This window comes from Anabas testudineus, chromosome 14 (assembly GCF_900324465.2).
Source record: "Anabas testudineus chromosome 14, fAnaTes1.2, whole genome shotgun sequence".
NCBI classification, from domain to species: Eukaryota; Metazoa; Chordata; class Actinopteri; order Anabantiformes; family Anabantidae; genus Anabas; species Anabas testudineus.
This window is the reverse complement of record NC_046623.1, coordinates 2,435,196-2,461,959: the sequence shown is the minus strand read 5'-3', so window position 1 is coordinate 2,461,959 and position 26,764 is coordinate 2,435,196. Positions and strand designations below refer to the sequence as shown.

The following is a 26,764-nucleotide window of genomic DNA, read 5'->3' as shown; positions in this document are numbered from 1 at the left end:
GTATGTATTGTTTAACATAGCTCTAGATTTAGTGTCTGACACACCCATGTTCAGAGTTCACATCACCTAAAGTTAGAAGTACGGTGGGCAGAAAAAGACCATTGAACAATAGCATATTCATTTTAAGGGTAGACACACACTAATTGTGACAGGGTTCAGACAAAGATTACATTTATACCTACAACAACCGAGCTGCTGAATCTGTTTAATCTTCCCAGTCAATGGGTTTTTATTACGTTTCCAGCAACAGATCCATTACATTCACAGTAAGAGTTCAACACATTTACATATTCCATACATATGCACTACATACCAGAGAATGGGTATACTGTATATGGTTGAGTAAATACATGTTAAAAGGCAAACATCCTACATCATATTCCATTGCACCTGGTAGCAGTTGTTCTTGCAGTGGTGTGAAACAATAAAAGGCTAAGTTAAGTTACATTTGGAGGATATTTTATACCACTTGTTTAATTCTGTATTTGTGTAGATGAAAATGAACTAAAATAAAAAGTCATAACAAGCTACTATGTTTCACATTTCCATAATGCACATGTGGACATGGAGAAATGTCAGTAAGTCAGTGAGTGTGTACAGTACGAGCAGTACCTGGAGTCAAGTTTCTTTAAATGGCTGGTAACGATATATTGGTACAATCAGTTTTTGGTCAAGGTGCGTGTACATCACATCACAGCATTTCTGTGACTGCTCTCCTAACACAAACACCAACAGCTAGTCTTCTCTGTGATGTTTATTAATGTCCTCCATATTCTCTGCAGGTTGAGGTGCTGTGTTCCTGCCACTTGTCCTGTGGTTCCTCCTCGGGCGGTGCTCTGAGAACCAGTTGGAAACAGTCATGGCGAGACGGAGGAGACCCAGGCTGATGCAGTGCACCTCCGAGGTGATGGGGATGTCAGCAAAAAGGGCGTGGTCCCGGCACATGAGGGCACTGGTGCACTCAAAGTCTTTGACGATGTTGAGAATCTCCTGGCGCTCCGCCTGCCGCATCATCCCACGTATGTTGAGCAGGGTGGAGACGTGCTTTTTCCTGTGAAGAGGAAGGATATATGGAGGAGGATGAGAGGAAAGGAGGTAGATGGGTGGTAATGGAATTTGGGATTGTTTGGTGTCATCTAAGGTTGCCCTGATTTTTTGTCACATCTCTCTGAGTCATAGCTGTTTCTGAGAAACAACACAAGGTTTGTTGCCACTTCCTTGATTAGCTGTAAGCCAATAAAAAAATTATTACTACTTTATTTATTGACATGCATGCCCACGTGTAGGCACAGTCGTTGCATGAATGGACTCTGCCGGTGTTAAATCAAGCACCCAGACAGCTCAGAGAAGGTCAGCAGCCTTTGATTTCCTAAAATACCAGCAGGGAATGCCATGAAACAAACAAAGGGGGTGAGTCAAGCAGTGAGTTAGCATGTCTCCAGGTCTGAACTACTATGTTTTGCTCTCCTCTTCCACACCTCGCTCTCTTTCATTCCAAGTGTGGCACCAGTCTGTCTCCTGCAGGGTGACAGGAACAGGAAGTATTCGGCAGCCGCTTCCTGTCTGCTCCGCGGAGGATTATGCGTCACATGCGGCCGTAGGTTGCCAACGGTCACCTGAGTCTTAATCTGAGCGCAAACAGGCTGAGCTGTTGGGCCTTCCCCCTGAGGCCTCATCCATTCTCAAAACAGACCCGCGCTCCTCTCCAAAAATAGCAAAGTTAATGTAGATGTGTTTTCGCGCTCCTTTTCCTTGTTTTGATCCATTGTGACAAAAAAAAACCCATACATAGTCTTACATTTTTTCCTGCCTTGATTAAGTGCCAAAAACAGCACTTGTATGTGTAGCAGTAAGCATAAAAAAATATAAGACCTTTGGGGGTACAGTGAAGATGTAAGTATTTTTATAGATGCATCCTGGTTGCAATAGAAACATTCCAACACTGTTAACTTGTTAAAACTCTCACCGTATATCTGGAAACTCTTTCACCAGGACAGCAACCTCCATCTGGATGGAGGGAGTGTCCTCCAGGAGAATGATTTCAGCTAGGTGGCAGATGACGCTGTCCAACCAGGATGAACTTGATTCCTGAAGTAAGAGAAGACAAAGAAGAAAACTACATCTTAATAATCATCTTAAGAGGTTTATTAAATGAGTATGTATTGTCACTAAAAACGGGTCTGTATCAAATCACTGCACTATAAAAAATATGGTTTTGGGTTCAGGAACACTTCTGAAAACCACTCAGAGTGAACAAGGTTCATCACTGTGTCACAACAGTGCAGAGAAGAGATTATAAATTTTAACAAGACCCCAAAACACTGCAAACAGTGAATACAACCAGATGATTCAACATCTAGATAATTCAGATTTTAAATTCCTTTTGAGCTATAAGAGGAGAGAGACCATAAGATAATAGCATCTGTGAAGGTATGAAAGTGTATTGGTGCACATGGTATGGATAACTTGCACATATGTAAAAGCACCATTGATTGAACCAGGGTTTGTAGAAGCATACTGTATGCTTCCCTCCATAAAACTTTCGCATTATCAGGGTTTTGCTTTCTTCAACAAACACTATGTCAAACCACATATCACAGAAGCAACAGCATGTTTCAGTGGTAAAGTAGTTTTGATAAAAGAAGAGGTAATGCAACACAGTGATAAACTGTCCCAGATTTTTTGAATCATGTATGAAACTATTTACATTCCCAACATGTGATATGTTGTACAATTTTCAATCTGATATGGGTTTTTCGTTGTTTGCATATCACTATATTATTATGTGTTTCTTTACAAGTTACACAGCACATCAACTTTTTTGAGAACAGATTGTGAATGTCTTTTGCTGCATGTCTTTCTTATCACTGCTTATTGAAGTAGCTTTTCCTTTCAGTTAAACATATGTTTTTAAGATGAAGAATGACTAGCATTTCTGACATTCAGAGGAAACATAGATTAGAAACAGTACAGGCCAGAGGCCAAACATTAAGGTGATTTACTCAGTGAATAACAAAACTCCACCTCTGTTTTTCTAGGTCCTGTTTTTTCCTTCAAACACTCAGGAAAAAGAAAGCAGAATTCTTTGGCTTGGTACTCACTAAAAATAGCCATTAAAACGACCCAGCCACCCCCTCCACCCTAGGCTCTCACTTTCCACAGACACTTTATCTCACTGCTTGGTAAAAAAGGCCATCAAGGACATCCCAGAGCCACATCAAAGCCGGCCAGCTGACAGGAACAGGAAGTTCCTTCTGAGCACAGCGGCTTCCTGTTGTCAGCTGAGGTGATGGACACTTGTTTGAACTTGCACACAGAAAGGGGCAAATGCCACACTGTCAGGCCGAGTTGCTTTACACCCTCTTCCCGCCCGTGGCAAGTGCTAACGTAAGCTCGGTTCATCCATCTCCATCTCACTGACGGCAGCCATTTCTCAGAGCGCGCTGTATCAACACTGTCAAAATTATTCCTGACCTAGGAAGTTCGAGAGTTACGCACCATCCACAGCCATCAGGCTCGGCATTCCCACCGCCTGCTCTGCTTCATGATTTGAACAATAAGCATTTTGAACCCCTTGAAAAGTTCATATTAGTTCTGTTTGGATGCTTTGGACTTTGTTGTCCTTCTTCTGAATATACACCATGTGCGTTCTGTTCAATTCAGTCTTTATCAAGCTCCCAGATTATGAAGTTAAGTCGAGTCTAAGGGTTTCCATTTTCAAGACATTGCCTGTTTCATTTCTAGATATCTAACCAGACTCACCAGGTCTTTAAAGAGTCCCTTCAGCTGCTTGGCCTCATCTTGCAGGCGGAAAGCCATCCTCTTCCTCATCTTGGAGGATGTGCAGATGACCCGTCCCCGCATGATGGCTCGGACGTACTCCACCAGGACCCGGCGGTGCACCTCCCCCACCAGTGCCTGGCAGCCATTCATAACATTATTCACTCATGATTAGTTGTGACTGTTAGGCAAACACTGTATAGTTTACTTAAACATGTCAAAAACCCCACTGTTTATTACCTGATATGGTGGGGAGTCCATCCTTCTGAACTTCTTGAAGTGCTGCTTAATGCTGGCTTCAATGTCCTCAAAGGCCTCTGTGTTGTTCAGCCATTTCCTTTTTATCAGTTTGTCAAAGAAAGGCTGGAACAACAGACATAACATAACTTTATATTTCTGCTCCATCACAGTGACTTTAATGTACTTTTTTTTTTACTGAAGTACATTTATGTATGTAGCAGCTGTACTTATACTGGAGACAAAAACGTTAAGTCTATGTCATTAAAATACAGGTTACTTCTGGAGAAGGAAGGTGAGTGTGGATTAAACTTGACACTGCCTTACTCACCCTGATGTGCTCAAACAGTCGGTCAGTCAGCACCCTCACTGACTGGTTGATGATCCTGTCCAGGGAGGAGTTGGCTCTCAGTGCCGAATCCTCACTGCCCTGTGGGTCGCACTGCCTGCAGCGCTCTACAAAGGATCTAGAGAATATACAGGAGACATGAAGCAGCTCTTTGAGCAAATTACTTCTACTCTTTATTCAGTGAACAATATTGTTGCCATTATTACTTGTGTACCTGAGAGGAGGGCAGCAATTGACCAGAGCTATGGTCCTGGAGACATATCCATCCCCTCTATCTCCAAATTCTGCCTGGCTGTCATGAAATATCTCTATCTTCCTCTGGAAACTGAACACATTAAGGTTTAATGAGAACATTTTCAATACTAACACAATGTATAAAATAATAAACTTTTCCTGTTATGTGAAACAGTGGAGCTTGCAGAACGTTTCTCTTTGACTTTCTCTTCTCCTGACAACATACTCACTTGTAGAGAAAGTCAGCTAATCCATTTAGACTGCAGCGAGCCACTCTTGCCCCTAGAAAGTGGTTCACAGATGTGGACCTATCCAAATCCACCTTTAGCCTCTAGAATTGTGAGACAAATGAGCAATAAGATAATTGTATCTTTACAAAACCACAAAAATTACTTAAAAGTCAGTTTCCAAAATTTCTCACCTGGATGACAGAGCGTGCTAGGTGCGACTGATACTCTTCAATATGCAGACTCTGAGCCCATCGCCTCTCCTCTTCATCCAGAACCTGAAACAGCTCTGTTGTCACCTTCTCCTGAAAATCACAAAAAGAATTGAAATTCTTCTGCTACCCAGAGTTTCAATGAGCAGATCTGGAGAAATGAAAGTCTTACCCTGACTATACTGATGCAGTCCTGTTCCAGCCTGTCCACTGTGTGCTGAAGCAAAATGGGTTCCAGGGGAGCATAATTGATTGGTGTGGTTGTGCCAATGGTTCCAAGGACATCCCTGGTGGAAATGTATGATTCATCATTATGAAAGCAGTAATATTTTTATATATATATATTTGCTGCATGTGAGCAACCAGGCTGATCCTCTGAAAAGGTACTCTACCTGTTGTAGATGTTGTAAAACCAGTCCAGCAGTGAGTAGACGTCAGTAATCTGCAGTGGACCACTGGTGATAGTTCGAAGACGTTTAGCCACAGCTCTATGGTAACTTTCCACATACACTTGGAAGGCAGCAAACTCCTCTGGGTAAATAGATACAGCATTCCTTCGTGCTGCATCCAGGTCATCCACCATTCGACCCCTCAGGCGCTCCAGGTATGAGGCCAGCTGGCCTGCCTGAGTGTCCACCTGGTGTGGCAGACTCCAGTCTGCGGCCTCTGCTACAGCGTGCCTCCACTTCATCTTTAGTCTCCGGGGACGTTGGCTGGGTTGGACCTGGGGGAGATCTCTCTCTAGCTTGGTCTCCTGTCTCAGAGCCCAGGCAGCATCAGCATGCTCCTCCTGCTGGATCACCAGCACCACCAGCCCAAGGTTGGGACCAGCACTTGGCTGGCGCAGCGACTCTCTCACTACATCCCACATCTCTTTCTGCAGGGCCTCATAGAGAAGCTCCACATCCTTGGCCTTCCGCCGGCTAGAGTCCAGTGTTGCGTTGGAGCTAAGGGACTCATCCATGGATGAGGACGATAAGGGGATAAAGCTCGGAGGGGTGCTTGGACACAGGGTAGGAGTAAGGGTGGGAGGAGTTGGTGGTGGCAGCAGAGACAGAAGCTCACACTCTCGCTCCAACTCCTGAATGTGTGTGTCAGCCAGGAGAAGGTCCCTGTGGTTAACCAACTGTAGGATCTCCAGTACTGTGGAGAACAAGAAGAGTAAAGGAGGTTTTGATTCACAAAATGAACATTTGACCAAAATAAGCATATAAAATAAGAGTGTATAAACCTTCTCATGGTTATTAAGTAGTAGTGTGCGTGTGCCTGACTGACAAATTGGGTTATTTGTTGCTCATTCTGCACACTAGTGAGGTTCCCTGTGGACTGTCTGTGAACAGTAGCTTGGTTGAACATCTATCCAGAGGAACCTAGGGCAGGAGGAAGTGCAGTCATTTCCTGATTTCACAGTCTGGTGGTGATTGAACCCAGTGACTCAGGGATCTTGGGACCTCTAAACTTCATGTGAGTGTTGTCTAGGACTGAGAGGAAGTTCTGCTGAAACTTGACAAGGATGACCATGTTCTCTAATGTAAGGGAATTACATTAGATTCTTCAAGGGCAATTGACCTGTAAACACCATTTTGTGATCTAGATGATTTTACACCTGATGTTTCCTTGTTTATTACCTGAGAGGGGCTCTCTGGTTTTAACCACGGGTTCCTCCTCCACTGCTTCCTCCTCAGCCTCCTGGGAGGCCTTGTCTGACATTGACTCCCTCTTCAGCTTGCCCAGACTGACCATCCTGAGGAAGGAGGGCCGCCTGGAATCCTCCGCCTCGCTGTCTGCACTCAGGTCCCCACAGGGCAGGCTTTCTCTGCGTTCCTCCTTACGACGACCTGTAAAACTGCACAACATCCAACACAGCAACAAAGAAGATGAATAAGTGCTGTGTCAAGGTGTTTCAATAAGGAGATTATATACATGTGCAAATCTGGGAATGTATGAATAGGAATGGGAACTTCCCCCAGGGATTGATAAAGCTTTCTGAATCTTGAACATTTAGGAGACTCGTGGTTTGTATTGTACTGTACATCATAGCTGGAATGTCACATATTCTTCACACATCTGCTAAACTGCGCTGCCGCTGAGTATGACTGCCTCTGTTGAAAATAGTTCCATTCAGTAAGCACAGCATGTACACAACATGCCACTGGAAAACAAAGGAGATTCCGAAGAACATTAGGTTGCTATAGCATATTACATAACTCCTCAGGAAAAAGGAAAAAGCAAACTATATGCCCTTCTATTGCTGAGCAGCAAAGGAGAGGTAGTTTCCATGTTCACCCTCTGCTTTGGGACTAATTTGTCTCACTTACAGAACTCAGCTGTTCAAAAAAGACATTGACTCTCTGATTTGTACAGTTTCTGTTAAAGCTACACTGAACGTATGGGATGTCATTTGTGATTTTGTGAGTATCAGTGGAGAAGAAAACACTCTCTTCTCACCTTTAGTATTTCTACTTCTACTATTTAACAACATTTTAAAATTTTTTGATTTAAAACGTTTGGGTCTTTGGGTCTACACAGTATACAGTACACTGTACAGTGCCTTGATTAAAGTTATAAAACTTCATGTTTTTGAACTCTTCTTCCTTCCCCACCCCTTCTCACCGGAGCAGGGTCATAATTCCCTCTGAGCTTCTGCGTAGTCCTCTCCTTTTGTCCGTCGCTGCAGGGAGTGTATTTGAGTCTCCAGGACTGTAATGGGGGGAGTTGTTGTTCCCCCATACATTGCGCCCCGATATGCGTAGCCCCTTCCCCAGTTTTCCAAGGGTTTTGAGGGGTGACACGCCACAGATCCGCTCCAGTGTCCCTCTGAGGGGTTTTCCTTTAGGGTTCCCTGCCCCGTGCCTCTCTGCGTTCACCTCGTTTTCCTCCTCTTCTCCATCACGGGAAGACTTAAGCTGGACCTCCGCCATGATGAGGCCCATGCCACCTTTGTTCCCCTCATCATCATCCAGGTCCACATCCTCAAAGGGGTTCAGGTTCTTGTTCAAATCCTTCAGGTCGTTCAGTTCCTTCAGATCATTGAGATCATTCAGTTCCCTGAGGTCCAAATCCAGCCGGGGCAGGATCAGTTCACCGTTCACTCTGGGGAACTCGTGGCAGCTCTTGGACCTTCCTGGGAGCTTCTTAAGAATGGGCATGGTTACAACTATCTAAGAAACACTGTAAAGAAAAAGAGAGAAAGAAAAAAGACAAAGTGTTAGATTTAATCAATAAGGTCAGATTTATGATCTCCTAATTATTATTATATCCATTTCAGAATGAATTACTTTTTAACATTTCATTTCAAATTCATCAACCTTCAAATTCATCAACATTGACAAATGAATAACCAAGAAATCTTACAAAATCCCAACAGAAAAGACATGCTAACGTTCCATGAAGCAAAAAAAAAAGAAAACATTTTAAAAGACTATTACTATTACTGCTGAATTCGGATATGCTGCCCTTCACGTGATATACTGTAAATATTGCGCTACTCAGAATGAGTCAAGCGGGCCAGGAAAGGCTGACCTGCAGCTTGTTGAGAATGACCAACACTTGAGTAGCGGGAGGGTTCTGTAAACTGTGAAGAGACTTTTTAGACAGTTTCCTGACTCAGTCTCTTTGAATATTATAGTTAAATGAATCACTGCACTGTAACATGTAGGCAGAATAATCAGGTTTACTGAGGGAAATGTGTTAATTTTTCTCATTTTTCTCTTAAATTAATCATATTTTTTTAATCACATCATTCACTTACTGACCTCAACTCAGGGATTTTGTGGTGTTCTTGCAGATCGAGCCAGAGATTTTTATTTTATGTTTAGAGATGTTTAGAGTATTAGAAGAACCTGGTAAACTAAATGTTAACAAATGAACAAACAAAAAGGTGAAATTAACTAATCACTAAGGTGCCAAAATATGGTTTATTCGCGTTATAAAAACCAGACTTCTTTCAGGTGGCAGCAGATTTAGATTTTTTATATTAGAAGCTAGACCTATGTTCTACACTTAAACCTGTCCAGTTATTTATGTTCCCATTTTTCTATCCCAAGACATTCTCCGCTTTCCCATATTTTCAAAAACAACACCATTTTTTTCTGTCCATACTGATAGTAATATAAGAGATACTGCAATCCTTGATGAGCTCAGCTAAAAAACACTGTTTGCAAACAACAAAAGACATTTCATAGTAAAAAAAGACGCTTGCATTGTGGTTAATCTCGCTAATACAGACTAATCATGTGCCATGTTTGCTTTAATTATACCCTAGATTGCATTTTGTGGATTTTCACATCTGACACTGAAATCTTAATATGAATAAATCTTTCCCACCCAGTATAGAGAGGAGATGCATTTACAATGATCTAAAGGTGTTTCAGTCTACTCATTGGCATATGATTATTTTTTGATAAAGACTTGAGCAGTGTGACCCTGTGATTTAATATTGCTTCAATTTTGGTTTAGTACATGTTAAAGACTCAGGAGATATTTACATACGCCACCCTAATATTATATTTTTGCCTCATCTACATCCACCTGTCATTGTCCAGCTGTGTTTCCTTGTGTAACCAAAATTCAAAATAACAATTGTTGGACACAAACAAACTTCTATACTGTAATCATGAGGACAATTAATGTCTTAATGGCATGTAGTCACTATGTGTGGAGACTGCAAAATGTCAGTGACAAATAAAATATACTAAATTCTTCTGGAAGACTAAAAATCATTGATGTTCAGGTTTAACATGGCAGTTAGAAGAGGAAACTCTCCTAGACTGGACAAATCATTCACAACTCTTTATCAGCATCTCATTGAGGTCAGGCATAATGAACTGAAGTCAGAAAACTTCTCAAATGTTAGTTTGCTCTGTATAACAAGATGAAAACAGTAGAGTCTGAGTGACTTCTTCAATGACAGAATCCATCACTGAACATGCAACAGGTTTCACAAAATAGTGACAGTAGCTGCTTCAAACCTGTTTAGAACACCAGCAATGAATGGGCACCAGTTTCAATCAATCAATCAATCAATCAATCAGTTAAATGTAAGACACAGCTCTCTCTGATAAACCACAGTAAACCTGCGAGAAAAGACAAAGTTACTCCACTCAGTCAAAATGAAAGACAAATACCTCAGAATCCAAACTCCAACACTGTCTGTGAGACTTACCTGATGAGACGGCCTTGCAGTGTTTTAGTATAATGTCATCCTGGAGTGTGCTGGCTGTGCGGGCTGCCAGGCAGTGAAGTGTGTGCATGCGTGTTTGTGAATGATGAGTGTGAGAGTGTGTCTGAAGGTACTCGACGACTCAAGAGAGCAATGCGGCTGCCTGTGGTTTCCTGACTTACTCTATTGTGGTGGAGGGTGATATGTTTTCCTGAGGAAAGGCCCGTCCTGTCCCCCCCAACCCCACCCCCATACCGCTGACCCTCACTCCCCCCACCCACGCCTTCTGTCTCTGTGTCCCTCACACCCGCACCCCAGGGACTCTTCTAATTGCACTAATTGCATTAACCGTACAGTGAAGGAAGATGGAGTTGGACACAGCATCCCTGTGTTGTGTTTAATGTTTTTATCAGCTTCACACACTGTGTTCGCCTGCTCCTGTGTGCTTCTCTGTGTATGTGTGTGTGTGTGTTTGTGTATCATGCCCTGACTTCTGTGAGATGTAGATAACTAACTATCATGATTCAATGTCAGTGGCCTTGAGTCCAAATTCCATTCATGCATCATAAGCGGTGTGTATTTTTCCTCAGCGGAAGACTTTAAGTGGACAGATCTGAACTGAAATGACAATCAGCACTTTTGTGCTGCAATATTGTTCCTCTAAGGTCACTCTAGCCGTGACATTTTAATGTCCCACAAACAACAGAGCAGTAAGATAAAACAGTCGAAGGATATACGAGGTGTGTGTGTGTGTGTCTGTGTGTGTGACTCAGGGCTGTATTGTGCAACTTCAAAAATAACCAAGCGAGGCAACATATTAACAAGGTGAGACTGTCCATCCTTAACAATTCTCCAACCCTCCTGTGCACACTGTGGCGCCCTCCTGCCACACAGTGGACAGCAGAGGTAGGACAGCAGATGGTGTTTCCTGTAGCACACCTGAGGGCTCACGCAGGGCCAATTAATCAGTTAGAACATCAATATTTTTGGACCTAAATGTGTCCAATAATAACAAGGACACAATTTTTGGCTCAAGAATAAGTGTCATGCAGAAATGGTTTGAAATGTTCAGGTTTTAACTTCAAAAAGATTTAAAAGCTGCAGAGAGGTGAGGCCGTTGAGGAGGAGTTCTTTCATGTGAAGTGGTTTTTACAGTCTAGTAGATGTATTTAGTTATGTTTAATAACATACAAATATAAATGTATTTGTGATGGTGTAATTAGCACTTCCATCTCACAATTAGGTCATGGGTTTGAACCAGGAAGGTCACAACATTTGATTCTCATTACATCATTATCATGTCCAAATTAATTTGCTTTAAATAATATGTATAGAAATGGAAAAAGAAAATGTTACCAGTTTGTTTATTGTGTGTTTGTCTCTTTTTTGATAAAAAATTATTAGAATCATTAGACTTAAAATATGAGCGAATCTGTGGAGAGAGAGTCTGTGGAGAGAGAGTCTGTCCATAACTGTACAAAAGTGTTTAAAAAGACTAATTACACTTCATGGATAATAAAAAGGCAATCTGATGAACAGATATGTAAACTCAGTCTTCTTTGTTTTTCTGTTTCATGGCTCTTGACAATCAGGATTATCATCAACTATGCTGGAGGTGTTGACTTTGAATTACTTAGATATTATCGTATGTATATTATTATATTTATATCACAGTTACTGTCAATATCTGTATATGTTTATGTGGAGTTTGATGTTCTCCCTGTGTCTACATGGGTTTCCTTTTCCTCCCACAATTCCAAAGACATGCAGTGACATTAACAGGTGACTCTAAGCTGCCTGTAGGTGTGAATGTGAGTGTGAATGGTCTCTGTATGTCAGGCGATGAACTGGCGATCTGTCCAGGGTGAACCCCGCCTTTCCCCTGGTGACAGCTGGGATCAGCTCCAGCATCCCTGCGACCAGGGTTGGACAGATGGCCGGATTTCTTCCACATACAATAGATGAATGCATTGCGTGCCATGTGGCTGCATGTACTGCTTTGTGTCTTATCTACCTGCCTGCACAGACATGGACAGTGTGTTTGTAAGTGATAATGCATCTTTTGTTCCACTATTTACTGTAGTGGAACAAAAGAACATAACCTTTCCTTATCAAAAGAAGTCTAACAGAATAGAGCAGAACTAACCCGAGTGTGAAGAGAGGGTGCTAAATGACACAGTACATCCTGTATAGTAAAAGAACGTTTTATTGGCAATTTCCTCATGATTTAGTGACATATGTAAAAGAAACTGTATTAACAGGACAACTGAAAAACAGCAAGGCATGGATGAAATATTAAAAACCTGTATTGTGTAAGCAGGGCAATAGGATCACTTCCAGTGTTCCAGAATACTCCTGTGTTGGATCAGCCTCTACTTCTTGTCATCATGACAATAAATAATATTCATGACATATGCTAAATACATGTGCATCTATTATTATTAATATTATTACTGTTATCTAACAGTAACATAGGTGCAGCAATAACGTTCATGTGTTCAGTGGAAGGTGTCACAGTTACATTAAATGTTAAACTCATCAAACAGTGCAGAGTGTATATTCTATTTATTTTATCCTTCATCTAGGATAATCTAATCAGATACTTCATCAGTTAGTGCCACAAACTGTTGCATCCAAGTGGCAAATGTTTCCAGTCCAGAGTAAAAAGCAGATAAATGCATCCTGATCTGTTGGGAATACTGTCAGTGGTTCAAGTTCAAAATGTTTTTCATTTTCCTATTTCATCTCCATATTCTGTAGATACATCATAGTGTGTAACTGTTTTTTTAATAAATGACTAAAGGAACAGTTTGAAAAGTTTGGAAAACATCCTCATTTGCTTTCTTTAATATTAGGTTGAAGGCAGCTTAGCATAAAAACCTCGAGCAGGTTCGTCCAAAGCTAAAAAAAATTGGCTAAACACCACCTTTAAACTTTATTTATCATGTTGTTTCCAAAGCTGCATTATGTTATGTATGTTTGAAATATTTCTTTTAGTAGAGGCACCTTAGTATGGCGAAGCACTGTCAAAGCTTTCTATGACTTGTCTCTGTTGGGAGTCATGTGATCACTGTGATACCTGCCTGCATCTGTGTGTTCAACAGGGGCCCACTTGCAAAAATGTTGCTTCATAGTTAGAGGTCAAAACCCAACAATAGCAAGAAAGCAAGTCAACATTTATATTCCTTGTCGTTTTCCATCTACCTACTCATATCATTAGATTATGTTTGCCTATTTTTCTGTGTCTACACGTGTAGGGGGTTGTCAGAGGGCCTGGTTTTGGCCTTGAGTGTGGTGGAAGGGGTGGTGCTGTTGGTGCTGTTGGTGCTGTGCGTTGCTGAAGTGGTAGGGCTCATGGCGGTAGTGGCTGTGAGAGATGACCGGATGCTCGATGCCTTCGCTCTGCAGCTCCTCCTGCTTGTGAAGTCCTTGCAGCTTTCCCACCAGCTCTATGATGAAGCTCTGCGGAGGACCAGCACACCCAGAGAGGACGTTACATTGAGTCGAGTTCCAAAAGCCCGATGTTAAAACATGTTTTTATCTATCCACAATGTATGTTTTCAATGCATTTCATCATTCCCAAAAGCTCGTTAAATTGAACTCAACATCTAGTACATACAGGAGGAGAGGTGTGGTGACATCAACAAATCTCATGTCGAGACCAAACCAAAAACAAATGTTCCATCGTGTTGCCCGAACCACTCACTAGAGACCTAATGTGGAGTGATTCGCAGCTGGAAATAGTCCCTCCAAATGACCTAATTTACTCTTGTCCAGTTGTTTTAGGGAATTATTTAGCCCTTAAAAACAAACAAAACTGCACTAGATATAATCCAGACCATTAGTATCTGAACAGTTGGTCATTTATTTTTCCTCTTCTGGCTCTGTGCTTCAGTAGATTTACAGCAATAGTAAGAGTGTTACTATGTTTGTGTTTGGTCTGCTGAAGCACAAATCACAGAAAGTGTCCAAATACAGTGTGAACTGTCTCTGTGCGCTGTTGAAAAAGATTTCTGTCTTGACGGGAAACTGTGACACTCATAGTAAGAGACAGGGTGTGGGTAAAATCACTGCGAGACAGACTCACACATTGCTGTTCGGGGTCTTTTTACAAGACTTGTTGAAACTAAAAATATATAATAAGACATGACTAAGACATTTTCTAAGGTTAAAGTAAAAAAGCACTGGAAGCAGCTGTTTCTGCAGTGGCAGACAGGGAGAGATACTTTAAATCTCATTTAGCTCCATTAATCAGACCTCACTGCATTAAATCACCAAAACAAACAATATTAAGACATTAAAAAAATAAACAATAGAAGGAAAAACTGCCAAACTAATTTACGATTTAACCATTTTTGTACAATTTTGAGTTGTCGCATGTCCATAGATGGTAAAAAGAAATGGAGAGCAGTGGGTTCCCAGGAGAAAGACCTTGTGGCCCCCAGGCAGGAAATTCCCTGAGTCTACCGTTTTGCGTAACAAAACAGTGTTGCTCAAGATGAATAATCATTTACTAGAAAGCTAAAAATAAGTGTGATCATCATCAATCAATACTGACAACAATAAGCAACGTGTGTCTGGTTTTGGATCCGTGTGGTTTCACTTCTCCTTCTCTCCTAGACTCAAAATGAGCAGTAGAAATTTCATGGTAGTCTCAGTCGTGAATGTTCACGCCTAAGCTATTGTACTGTCTGATCATGTCTTCAGCTGTAGTTCAGTGACTCTCCCTGCTCTCTGTGAACAGGCCACAGCGAGGTCAACGTTTGAGTCCAGAAAGACTCATTGTTTGAGCGACAAAATGGACAAGAGTGCACAGAAAGCCATTGTTGAGACGCATGGACTGACTGTGGGGTGAGATGTTAAATGCTGACACTTGACCATAGCACCTAGGTATACACCCAGGTATACAGCAGGTATACAGTACATATAGATACCAGGTATACACCCAGGTATACAGCAGGTATACAGTACATATATATACCAGGTATACACCCAGGTATACAGCAGGTATACAGTACATATAGATACCAGGTATACACCCAGGTATACAGCAGGTATACAGTACATATAGATACCAGGTATACACCCAGGTATACAGCAGGTATACAGTACATATAGATACCAGGTATACACCCAGGTATACAGCAGGTATACAGTACATATATATACCAGGTATACACCCAGGTATACAGCAGGTATACGGTACATATATATACCAGGTATACACCCAGGTATACAGCAAGTATACAGTACATATATATACCAGGTATACACCCAGGTATACAGCAGGTATACAGTACATATATATACCAGGTATACACCCAGGTATACAGCAGGTATACGGTACATATATATACCAGGTATACACCCAGGTATACAGCAGGTATACAGTACATATAGAAACCAGGTATACACCCAGGTATACAGCAGGTATACAGTACATATGTATATATATACCAGGTATACACCCAGGTATACAGCAGGTATACGGTACATATATATACCAGGTATACACCCAGGTATACAGCAGGTATACAGTACATATGTATATATATACCAGGTATACACCCAGGTATACAGCAGGTATACAGTACATATATATACCAGGTATACACCCAGGTATACAGCAGGTATACAGTACACATAGATACCAGGTATACACCCAGGTATACAGCAGGTATACAGTACATATAGATACCAGGTATACACCCAGGTATACAGCAGGTATACAGTACATATATATATATACTGTATATACCTGGTAAAGCAGGAAGTGTAACTTATACAGGCTATAGTCCAAACTTACCTCTGTCTTCTTATTGCACTTTTGAAGAAGCACCTGTCAAAGAAGAACAAGGCTGTTACTGGTGTTGTATGATGATATTATCTCTTTTAAAAAACTGCTTTCATTCATCCATTTTACCTGTAACTTGTGGACTCTCTCCTCATCATCAGGCAGATCAATCAAGTCATCGATGTTCACCTCATCTGGCATGTCCTCCTCCTAAAGTAAACACACGATGAAGTTAATGAGTCTTCATACAAGCAGATACACTTTCAACAAGCAGTTATCACCTGGTTCACCCTCTTGAACCTTGCCCTCTGTTCAGCACCATTTCTTCCGGAGCTTCCCTATATCAGAGTTGTACTAACTGAAACAGGATCATTGTGAAAGCTGCATTAGTACATGAGATGGACCAGTTTCTTTTCTAAAGCCTTGTGTTCCCCAAGCGACGTTATTTCAGCTGATGTTAAGCTAGAAAGAAGAGACCCGAGTCTGCTTCTCCACTGTATTGTGGGTACTGTAGGTGTCGGGATCAATGTTGATCCTTTTATTTTTAAGCTGCCATTAATGTTGCATGACAGTGGTGTAGGACTGCAAAGCTACATCTTTCTATTCTAATGTAGTCACGTTAAATGTAATCCTGGATAACCACAAAATACTGATTAGGGGTTCTGAAATTCAGACAGAAACCGCAACACAACACATACATCCACAGTCCCTTTTTACAGATCTGACTTCCTGAACCATGACCCCTCCTCGTGGGAAGCATCTCCCCTCTCTCACTGCATATTAACATCACTAAAACCTGATAGTTCTTGTTGTAAGAGGACTCATCCCTGTAGCACAGCATAACACAGCAGGCGCTGTGGCTTAGTTGGTTAAAGCGCCTGTCTAGTAAACAGGAGATCCTGGGTTCAAATCCCAGCAGTGCCTTTGGGGTGGCAGCAGTGCTGACGTACCGTCTGGCAGCTGTCCAACCACAATTTCCCCAAGGGGATCAATAAAGTATTATTATTGTAAACATGAGCTGTCTGTCTCTGTCAGTCCCAATGCATCCAGGGACGTCAAGAGTGATCCGTGTTCCGTGTTGTGAGGTGTTCAGGGACAGTACAGAGTGTAGTTCATCTGTGTTTTGAAACAAAAAACCAAAACAAAACAGAAACCGTGAATTTGGAGAACCATTACATCCTAATATTGATTAATGCGACTTTTGAGAAGCCAGGTCAGTTTTTCTTTCTTTTTTCAGAACCCGGGTCAGCTGAACATATCATGAATTCCAGGGAAACTTAAGATGCTTGTGAAAATGAAAATAAAAAATGAAAATATGAAACACGTGTACCATGACCAGCCTGTAGAACTTGCTTTAAAGAGATAATGAGACTTCGACACATACTTTCAGTTTAAAGAGCAGCTCAAGATTAGGGATTCGGCCTACACACACACACGTTGTGTACAGTAAACCATTGGTGGCGGAGCTGCGGAGGCTATGGAGGACGAACAAAACAGTGTTGCTGTAAAACTGTAACAGTGGCCTGCTCTGTTTGAACAAACAGTCATTGTTCAAGCTGAGTGAAGGAACAGTGCCACCCATCCATCCACACCACTGCACCGCAGGGCCCTCAGCACATACTGGACTGGAACTCCACATCCTACCAGCTTCATCTCAATAGCCTGACCCCCACTGGGTCCAGAAATTATCATTAGCCAGTGACTTGTAGAAAATAAATGATATATTATTCTGGCAGCAGAAAAACGTGAGATGTTCAGGTCAGCTTTTTAGTGAAGTCACAGAATTACCTTATTTTATTATCAAAGACATTAGAAGAAGAAGTTATTGCTTCTATTATATGCTGGACTGAACTGGGTTTCTTCACACACACACACACACACACACACACACACACACACACACACACACACACACACACACACATATGCACAAGTTAAGGGTTGATTGAAAAAATACGTCATTCCCGACTTTATCTTCATGAGAAAAAAATGTCACCAATGTGCAACAGGCTGAGTGGTTCATGGTGTCGCCTTGGGCTACTTTACAAGAACAAAGCAGAATCCTGTTTACTTTGTATGCTTCAGAGTTGCCTCATGATTGTGATCATCTGGATCCTATTTCTCTTTCGGATCCACATACTTGGCCTTCACAACCCAATCCTACACTTTACGTCCAAAACTACACTCAACTCCCCACGTCTCCTCCTGAGCGATCCTAATCTTGTGCCTGTCAGCCAGATGCACAGTGTTTGCCTCCTCCAGAGACAAACAACTCCCCCCCCCCCCCCCCCACTCATCCAACCATGACCATCTCCTCCTCCTTTTTCCTCATCATTTCTCTCGCTCCCTCAGTTCCTCACTACCCATGTAAGGCAGAAAGAACAGATACCGACCTCTAAGATCAGCAGCAGACCTCCTATCTGACAGAGGCCAGGCCTTGTAAGGAGAACCCAGCTGCCCCACCTCTGTTTCCCATTAAACACCTCATACATCATCAGGAGCCTGGAGCTGAGCTGATCCCCAGCGCTGTAGTGTCATTTTTAAGATGTGACTTCAACTGTATATTTAAAGCATTAAAAGACTTTTCTGGAACTCCTTGGACATGTTGATCCAGTTGGAAGGAGCAGCTCCTGCCTGTTAGTCACCCACCTGACCCATGTAGAGCCGATCCAATCCCTCGTCGATCCACTTCTCCACGTCCAGCCGCCTCTGCAGCGCCTTCCTGTTGTACTTCACGGTAACCCGGGCATGCCTCTTCGGGATGTTACCCCCGCACTCCTGAAACGGTTCAAAATCCGACGCGTGGACGTCGTCGCCCTGCTCCAGCGTCGTCCCGGTCCGGTGCGCTGCCATGTCTAGTGTGGACTGGTCCAACTGGTTCCTCGTCTTTCTCCTGCACTGGAGCAGAGAGCGGCGCTGGGAGGCGGTGATGACGGAAGTTTTCTTTCTCTCTCTCTCTCTCTGCTCCTCTGTGTTTATTTCCAGGGTATATATACACACACACACATCCTGCACAGCTGTTTAGGCTGCGTGCGTGTGTGTGTGTGTGAGGTCACATCACGCACATTATGGAAGAACAAACAAACAAAAAGGAATTTATTCTATATTTTCCTAATAATTGAAGAGTTGTTTCTTTTAAAAACACTAAACATTGCATGTTTACAGCTTCTCAATTCTTAGGATTGAAAGTTTTTCCCATCACTTCAAGTACTGATTGGAAAACAAGCGCTGATGCCATGTGACACATTGCTGACACTATTATCAGAGTCTTTACAAAGCAGACAATTGATTAACTCATTAAACAAGAAGATAAGAACAAGATGAATCCATAATCTCATTACTTCTTAGTTGCAGTCAATACCGCGACCAAGGAGTGGCCCCAGTAGGACCTTAAGCCACAGTGTTAATGGTGTTGTGTAAACAATTTGTAGATGTTTTAGCAGGGGCCAGTGTTTGTGGCCCTGCAGCACTTCACCAGTTCTTATCTGTGTCTCTTTGTCATTTGAGTTTCTGGAGCCCTGATTTGCTCATCTGCAGAGAACATCACAAAGTTGGGGCTGTAACTTTCAGAGCAGTGTGTACTCCACTTTCACTTGCACGCAAGTAAATAATAATAATCATAATCATAAGTGGACCAAGTAACAGGAAGATTTATTGACTACCACTTTTTGTGAAAAAAAAAAAAAGAGAAATAAATACTGGTCGTCGTCTTTAAGAACAAAGCAAATGGTGCCTAAGATTTTTGCACATTACTGTATGTGCATATTCTTAAAGCACTAATTAAAGAGGTGTGGCAGCTGATTAATCAGTTGCATCAGTAAGGTTGATGATATCACTGCCTACGCTGTTTGTTCCATACGCCAACAAGCATCACATAAACAACTTAATGCGTTTCATTAGAGGCTTTCAACCCACTGGTACATCTGCTCCCAATGGCAGCGTTTTCTCTGCTCAATTATTCCTGCACGGAGAGTTGTTTTTTTTTTTTCCCCAGCTTTGTTTTAGGAATTAAATATGATTCATCAGAAACTTTCCTCGTGTCACTTAGATGTTTAAATACTGCATGTCACTCAGCACTGCTGCAGCTCACCTGACTGTTGATGCAGCCTGGAAGGTAAAGCATTTGGAGTCTTGTCATTGGACATCATTATATCACATTAAGAGATATGAAAAAGAGTTAAGTCTTCTTTGTTTATTGTTGTGTGACCTCTTTGAATAAACCCTCATGCTTTTTGTATTAATGATATATTATTGCTATTGTAAATCCTTATTAATAATGCAAATAAGAAGCTATTTTCTTCTCAAGTTCAAAGATTTAGCTATCTTCTAGGTTGTGTATCAGATCCAGATGTAAACACCTGGAAATGAAAGCTGAAATGTTGGTCTCATATTATTTCAGCCTATGTCCAATGCAGGGATTCCTAAACCTGGTCCTCAAGGCCCACAGCCCAGCTCCTCTGTTCTGTTCTGTTCTGTTCCTCCTCACACTCTGAGACAACATCTTACAGCTTCTAAATAACTGAATACTGGTTGTCAGTAAAAGAACGTCCAGTCCAGAATGGCATCAAAACAAATATTTTATTCCACATTACATTCACAACATGAAATTAAATAATATGAATGGAAACGTGTAAAATAACAAACTTTGGCATGAAATCAAAATGGCACATGAAAAAGCAACGTAATCAGTACTTTATACTTTAAATATATATAAATTACAGTCATGGCTGACTCTGTGTGATAAAGCACATTTTCCTTCTATCCCTGCCCAGAACATCTTTGAGATATTTCACACCAGCCTGTGCAGCCCACAAAACATCCAGGTAGACAGTGTCAGTCTTCATTCAGCATCATATAAATAAATCTATACATCTGTGACAATCAAAGTGGAGCCATAAACCCAAGTTTTCAAATAAATAAATAATATAAAGAATAAAAATGATGGTACGCACAATAAGGAAATAATGGTCAAAGGAAGATTGAAAAGCGAAACGAAAATTCTGTCTTTAAAAAATGAGAAACAAATAAACAAAGTGAACATATTAAACACAGTAACCCAATAAAACATAGTTTTGGGCAGGTTTTCCAAAGCTGGTCTGACTTTTGTGACTTCCTGTATTTGGTTCGTGTTGTAGGTCCTATGAAAAGTGGTTCGGATTATTTGTCTCTTTGGGTCTTTTACATGGAAGAGCTTTGCCCCATACACTTTTACAATAATCTCTGTAAATCATCTTCATCAGAGCACTTTAATTTGTTTCTTATCCTCACATTTTTTTTTACAGCATTTCATCTTCAGCACAAGCTGAACGGATTCCAACTCATGACTCTCTTCTCCTCGCTGTGCATGAAGAGAGAGGAGCAACAAGTGCTAGTACGCGTCTTCCCCTGTTTGTCCATGTGTTCGTTCTGTTTCATCTCAGTCCTGCTCCAGAGCCCAGCCCGGCCTCGTCCCTCCACATAAAGTCCTGCCGCTCGCCTCTGCCCAGGCTGCTCTCCACAGGATTTTGTCTGTACCCAGACCTAGTCTCTGGGCAGAGTGAGAGGCTAAGGCGAGCTGTGCTGTTGCTGATCTTGAACAAGCCGTTAGGACCGAGGAAGGCGTCTCTCTCGCCTCCTCCTAGGTTGTTGACTGTCTCCAGGTCATTATAAACTGCGATGTCGCTCAACTGCTTCCTGCCTTGCAGCCTCTTCCTCCTCCTCAGAAAGATAATGCCCACCACCAGTACCAGCACCAGAACGGCCAGAATGCAGGAGATGGTGACAGTAGTGGAAGAGGACTGAGAGGTTTGGCGCAGAGCTGGCTTGAAATTGGGCTGAAGTGTAAATTCACAACTTGGACCCATGAAGCCCTTGGGGCACTGGCATACTGGCCCGGTGAAGTGAGTAAAGCAAGTCCCGCCGTTCTGGCATGGGCGGGCGCCACAGGCATCTGAGCGTACAGTGCAGTTCTTGCCGGTGTACCCCAGGGTGCAGGAGCAGGTGTAATCATTCACACCATCTTGGCAGGTTCCAGCATTCTGGCAGGGGCTTGAAGCACAGTCATCGATGTTGACCTGGCAGTTGGCACCAGTGAAGCCTGCCTGACAACGGCACAAGATGCTCTGGCCGAGATCCAGACACTCGCCACCTGCAGAAGGGAGAAATACTCAGTTAAGCATCCAAAAGATCTGTGACCATTTATTTAAACAGCATGTTAATAGGATTACAGTTAACACTGTCTCTATGCTGTTGGTATTGACAGTTACACATATGTAACTTGGCTTGTTTCAGCCACTAGATGTCGCCAGAGGGCAGGCGTCTCCTGCGCTCTCACCGTTCAGACAGGGCCTGTTGCTGCAGCGGTCCAGCTTCTTCTCACAGTTGGAGCCCGTGTAGCTCGGAGGGCAGCGGCAGGTGTAGCCTCCCGTCATCGTCTCCACACATGTCCCACCGTTGAAGCAGGGACCGTCTGCGCATGTCATGGCGATAATCTCGCAGTTTTTGCCGTAGAATCCCTGGGGACAGGTGCAGGAGTAGTCGTTCTCCAGGTCCTGTGGAGGGTGGAACAAAAACAAAGCACATTAAAGAAATATATAGAAGCTGTTGTCAGGGTTGGTGAAGTTAGTAAACTGACATATGACATGTGCTGGAAGTTCTTAATATTTAATATGCATACGACAACAACCAGTCTATAATGAGTTCTAGTATTAGTGCACGTTGGGATGTGTACTCACGTTGCAACTGCCGCCATTCTTGCAGGGGTTGCTGTCACACTCGTTGGTTTCCAGCTCGCAGTTGGTGCCCCCGTAGCCGGGCCTGCAGGTGCAGGTGTAGCTGCCCTGGCCAGTATTGGTGCAGGTCGCACCGTTGGCGCACGGCTTGTGGTTGGTGCAGTAGTTGAGATCCTGGTCACAGAAGAGGCCCCCCCAGCCCTCCTGACAGTTACACTGCCATGGCTGGCTACATGTCCCGTGGAGGCAGCCTGGGTAGCGGACGCATTCAGTGCAGGAGGGGCCCTGCCAGCCCATGCGGCACGTACAGCCCCCTGGGGCCTCACAGTAGCCATGCTTCTCACTGCAGTCCGCTGAGCAGATGGCTGGAGGAGAGAGGGAGGGGAGGGTGTGTGGTTACAATGGGCACGCCTTTGCAAACACACACACACACACACACACACACAATTAAGGGCCCCCTGTCTGACCCCAGTCCTGCTCCAGACTTCACTGTTAGTTAAGTATTAAGCCAAGCAGCTGGTAGGCACACTGCTGGAGAGAAACGCTTTCTTTTATCTCCTCCCTGTTCCACAAACACACACACACACACGCAAGCACGCGCAGATCACCTTGAAAATGAATGAATGGGTGTGTGTAACAGGGGCCACAGTTCTTTCTCTCATTGTAACATGGAACAAAAGGCAGATGGAGCACCACAGACTGTCTCGCAATAAGCAAAACAGAACTCTGTAGGGCAACACTTGGATAAGCAGCACTGGTCTGTGTGTGTGTGTGTGTGTGTGTGTGTGTGTGTGTGTGTGTGTGTGTGTGTGTGTGTGTGTGTCCCTAACTATTTTGTGTTAGACATAAGTGTCTTATTCAATCAAATTCTACAGCTATATCTGTTTATTTTGTTCACTTTCATTTGAAAGGCGCTGCATGAAAACAGTTTATTCAAAGTTTACTGAAGATGCTCAAAGCTCCCATTTGAAACCCTGTGCACAACTTTGAGGTGTTAACATCTACTCACGCTCAGAGCAGTAGTTTCCTTTCCAGCCCTCCAGGCAGATGCGGTTTCCCTCCTCGTCGCAGGTGTAGTGGCCCAGCGTGTCGTCCCTCGGCCTGCAGTAGTCAGCGCATCCGTCTCCAAAGTAGAAGTCGTCGCAGAACACGTGGTACGAGTAGCGCAACTCGCTCTGCTCGCCAAAGTGCACGTCCTGGGACCAGTCCTCGCCAATGGCAAGTCTCCTCCTGGTCGCCAGACGGCTCACGAGGTTGTTTTGGTTGTCTGTTGGGAGAAAGGACGGTTTTAACCAAACGCCTGTGCGTCAAATGGAAATGCCAGTCGAACCAATAGTGAGTGTGCAGCAGAACCTACCGGTGTATTCAGTCGGAGATTCTGCGTTCCAGGCTTCAATGATCAGGGAGAAAGTTCCCTACAACAGAAGAAAACGTCACTCAATACATTAAAAGGCAGACGAACTGTGTTTTTATAATTATTTGACAGGTGATTTTAAATAAACACTGTTATGGTCTCCACTTACAGGCCACTTGAAGTGGAAAGGCACTTTGATGGGAGCGCTGCTAGAAATCGACGTGTGATCGGCTCTGATGACGTTGGTTTGCCCGGTGCCAAAGGTGCAAGGTGGCTCTGCGGAGATCACATCCTCCGGGTGTTTGAGACAAATTCTAAAAAATATGTGACAGTCCCTGTGTCTTCTGCAGATGCGTTGCGCCGTGTGGAATGAATGAATCTTCAGCTCGAACACACCAGACGACAAAACCTGCGGGGACAGAGAAATGATGTTAGAAGAGCTGTGTTTGAACGGTGTGTGAGTGTGTTATTCCAGCACTGATGGAAGCCAACTTACTGTCTGCACTAAAGCCAAAGCCAGTAGGTATCTCAGGTGTAGCAGTGCCATGTCTTCTGAGTTTTCTATCCGCTTCTAAGTAGATGTCCGCGTTCAACGCGTGCAATAATATTCCCAAAAGCTGGTACAAGGAAAAGTGGAGGAACTCTCACAAACGTTTCATCACTCTGGAATATGCGACCCTTCTGTGTGCTTTTAAAATCCTTCTTCTTCCTCTCCCCTTCCTCTGTTATTCTCTCTCCACTTGTTCGGGTTCTGGTGCGTAAATGCGCTCAGGGCTTTTTATACTCTCAGCGCTGCGCGTCACAGGCCAAGAGGTGGAGCCGGAGCAGATCTTGGGGGTGCAGCGCGGCGCAGGCGGTCTGCCTGGGGAATTGGAAAACTCACATTACATCTGGACCAAGTTCTTAATAGGAATATGTATAAGAAGCTGGCGCATGGGAAATAGATTGAACATTTAAGCATGAATCCGATGATAATTGAAAGTGTAAACTGATGTAGGTGCTGGATATGAATGATATAAACGCTTTTTAGAGTAACAACAATCTAATCCACGAGATTGTGACCATCGTGAGGTCGGTGTGGGATTTTCTTTTAAACTGACTCCAGTAAAAACACAAATATTTAGTCAATTATTATAGTTTAGAAGAGAAATTGAGAAATAAGTCAAACACTGATCTAGGTCTTCAGGTAATCAGGGTCTCCTGCATTTCATTGAACATTAAACTTTTACACTGTGTACAGGCCCATAGATCTTTTTTCAGAGAGTGTTTTCACTTTGGAGTTGTCTACACACCAAACAAAGATCAGAAGGAAGCAGAGAAGAATAGCACATAACCCCTGATTCTTTCCACTCTACATTATAATTACACAGACGCGTGTCGGAGGACAAAGAGTGGGCAGTGCTGCCCAAGACCACATTGTGCGGTGATTCAGGCATCTTCTGTTGGGCTGTGGAGCCCGGAGAGGAGTAACAGGGGTTAGGGTAACACACACCCTGTGTGTGCGTGTGTGTGTGTGTGTGTGTTGTTCGGGGGCAGTGGGGTCTGTGGAGTTTGGACTATCATATTGCCTTTGTCTGGACCTCACGCGAACAGCTGTATGGTAATGAACGGCACATGGTCGCCCGTGTGGGGCTCCAAACCCGGCTATTGTTCCCCACGAGGCGCAGCCCCCCCCCCCCCCCCCCCCCCCACACACACACACACACACACACACACACACACCCTCACAAACCGCTATCCCCTTATTGATTTAGGATGGAGCCTGCTCGGCCGCCGGGATCTGCACCTGTCGCTTGCAGGGATGTGATGGAGGGTAAACACACTGGACCATATTAACGCAGAGCTGATCTGAAACCTCATGTCCAAATATAACTTCAAGCTTTATATTACATAAGATTCCACAATGGATTAATTATTACTGACAATAGCGGTTATTCTCTTTAATGTCTCCTGGAGGAGAGTTTAACTACTTTCGTTTGATGTTGAAAGAATCAAATGCAGATGAAACTATTAGTTAAGTGATGAAGTGCATCTGAACAAAGTGGAATAAAGTCAAAGACTGAAAGTTTCTCAGGTGAATGAGGAGCAGACATGTCCACTGATCTCACACTGTACACGCATGTTTGTTGGGTTTTGTGTGTGGTGGTAATCGGTGGGTGGGGGCGGGTGGGGGTGCCTATTCATATTATAATGAGAATGGAGACGCGTGCCTGAAGTGGCCCCCTGTCTCCTGGCACGCTTCCCTGCACGGCAATAAGGACAAACGCGGGGGGAAACACACAATTGTATGAAGCCAGAGAAGTATGCAGCAAAGATGACTGAGGTGCTGTCAGGTCTCTGAGTTGCCCTGCACCTCTGGTGGTTGTTGATCAGTCAGCTTGAGAAGTGGAACCAAGGAAATGCATGGAATTCCAGATGATCCTTAACACAATAAAGTGGATTTAGAATCGACCACGACTCCTGCAAAGCATCCCCATTAGACAGCATGTGATAATAGTATTAGCTGTGATGGAGAGTGAGTCTAATGCACTTTCCACCACTGTAATGTCTCATTCAGAATGAATATGAACATGAATTATGGTGTCTGTTTTTAAGATAAATTGTTTGATTCAGGTCCTGTCTATAGCAGACACCTTCTCTTCTCTTATTTGAAGTTGTCATTTTCACAGAGAGAGAACAAACCCCTGAAGGAGGTTGTGTACAAAT

The 26,764-nt window shown here is 43.1% G+C and overlaps 3 protein-coding genes and 1 non-coding gene across 4 annotated transcripts; 1 reads left to right on the top strand and 3 right to left on the bottom strand.

Annotated features, from left to right (window-relative positions):
• Positions 1-200: 200 nt before the first annotated feature.
• Positions 201-10,383, bottom strand: exoc3l2a (exocyst complex component 3-like 2a). Its single transcript, XM_026373133.1, has 13 exons — positions 10,204-10,383; positions 7,653-8,210; positions 6,668-6,885; positions 5,432-6,182; positions 5,212-5,326; positions 5,022-5,132; positions 4,831-4,931; positions 4,581-4,691; positions 4,349-4,484; positions 4,021-4,143; positions 3,763-3,918; positions 1,967-2,088; positions 201-1,051 (listed from the first exon to the last, which is right to left on the bottom strand). The coding sequence occupies exons 2-13, from the start codon at positions 8,186-8,188 to the stop codon at positions 736-738; spliced, it is 2,796 nt and encodes a 931-aa protein (XP_026228918.1). The 5' UTR covers positions 8,189-8,210; positions 10,204-10,383; the 3' UTR covers positions 201-735.
• A 2,005-nt stretch (positions 10,384-12,388) lies between these two features.
• Positions 12,389-18,973, bottom strand: ppp1r14aa (protein phosphatase 1, regulatory (inhibitor) subunit 14Aa). The gene is made up of 4 exons (XM_026373347.1): positions 18,644-18,973; positions 16,124-16,204; positions 16,007-16,039; positions 12,389-13,662 (listed from the first exon to the last, which is right to left on the bottom strand). Exons 1-4 carry the CDS (start codon positions 18,845-18,847, stop codon positions 13,465-13,467), a joined length of 516 nt encoding a protein of 171 aa, XP_026229132.1. The 5' UTR covers positions 18,848-18,973; the 3' UTR covers positions 12,389-13,464.
• Positions 16,845-16,918, top strand: trnat-agu. The gene has a single exon. It is a non-coding gene; the product is annotated as a tRNA-Thr (tRNA).
• Positions 18,974-20,563: 1,590 nt separating the features above from the next.
• On the bottom strand, positions 20,564-24,766 carry dlb (deltaB). Its single transcript, XM_026372145.1, has 7 exons — positions 24,555-24,766; positions 24,228-24,467; positions 24,062-24,119; positions 23,714-23,971; positions 22,708-23,069; positions 22,308-22,524; positions 20,564-22,121 (listed from the first exon to the last, which is right to left on the bottom strand). Exons 1-7 carry the CDS (start codon positions 24,603-24,605, stop codon positions 21,406-21,408), a joined length of 1,902 nt encoding a protein of 633 aa, XP_026227930.1. The 5' UTR covers positions 24,606-24,766; the 3' UTR covers positions 20,564-21,405.
• Between the last annotated feature and the right edge of the window lie 1,998 nt (positions 24,767-26,764).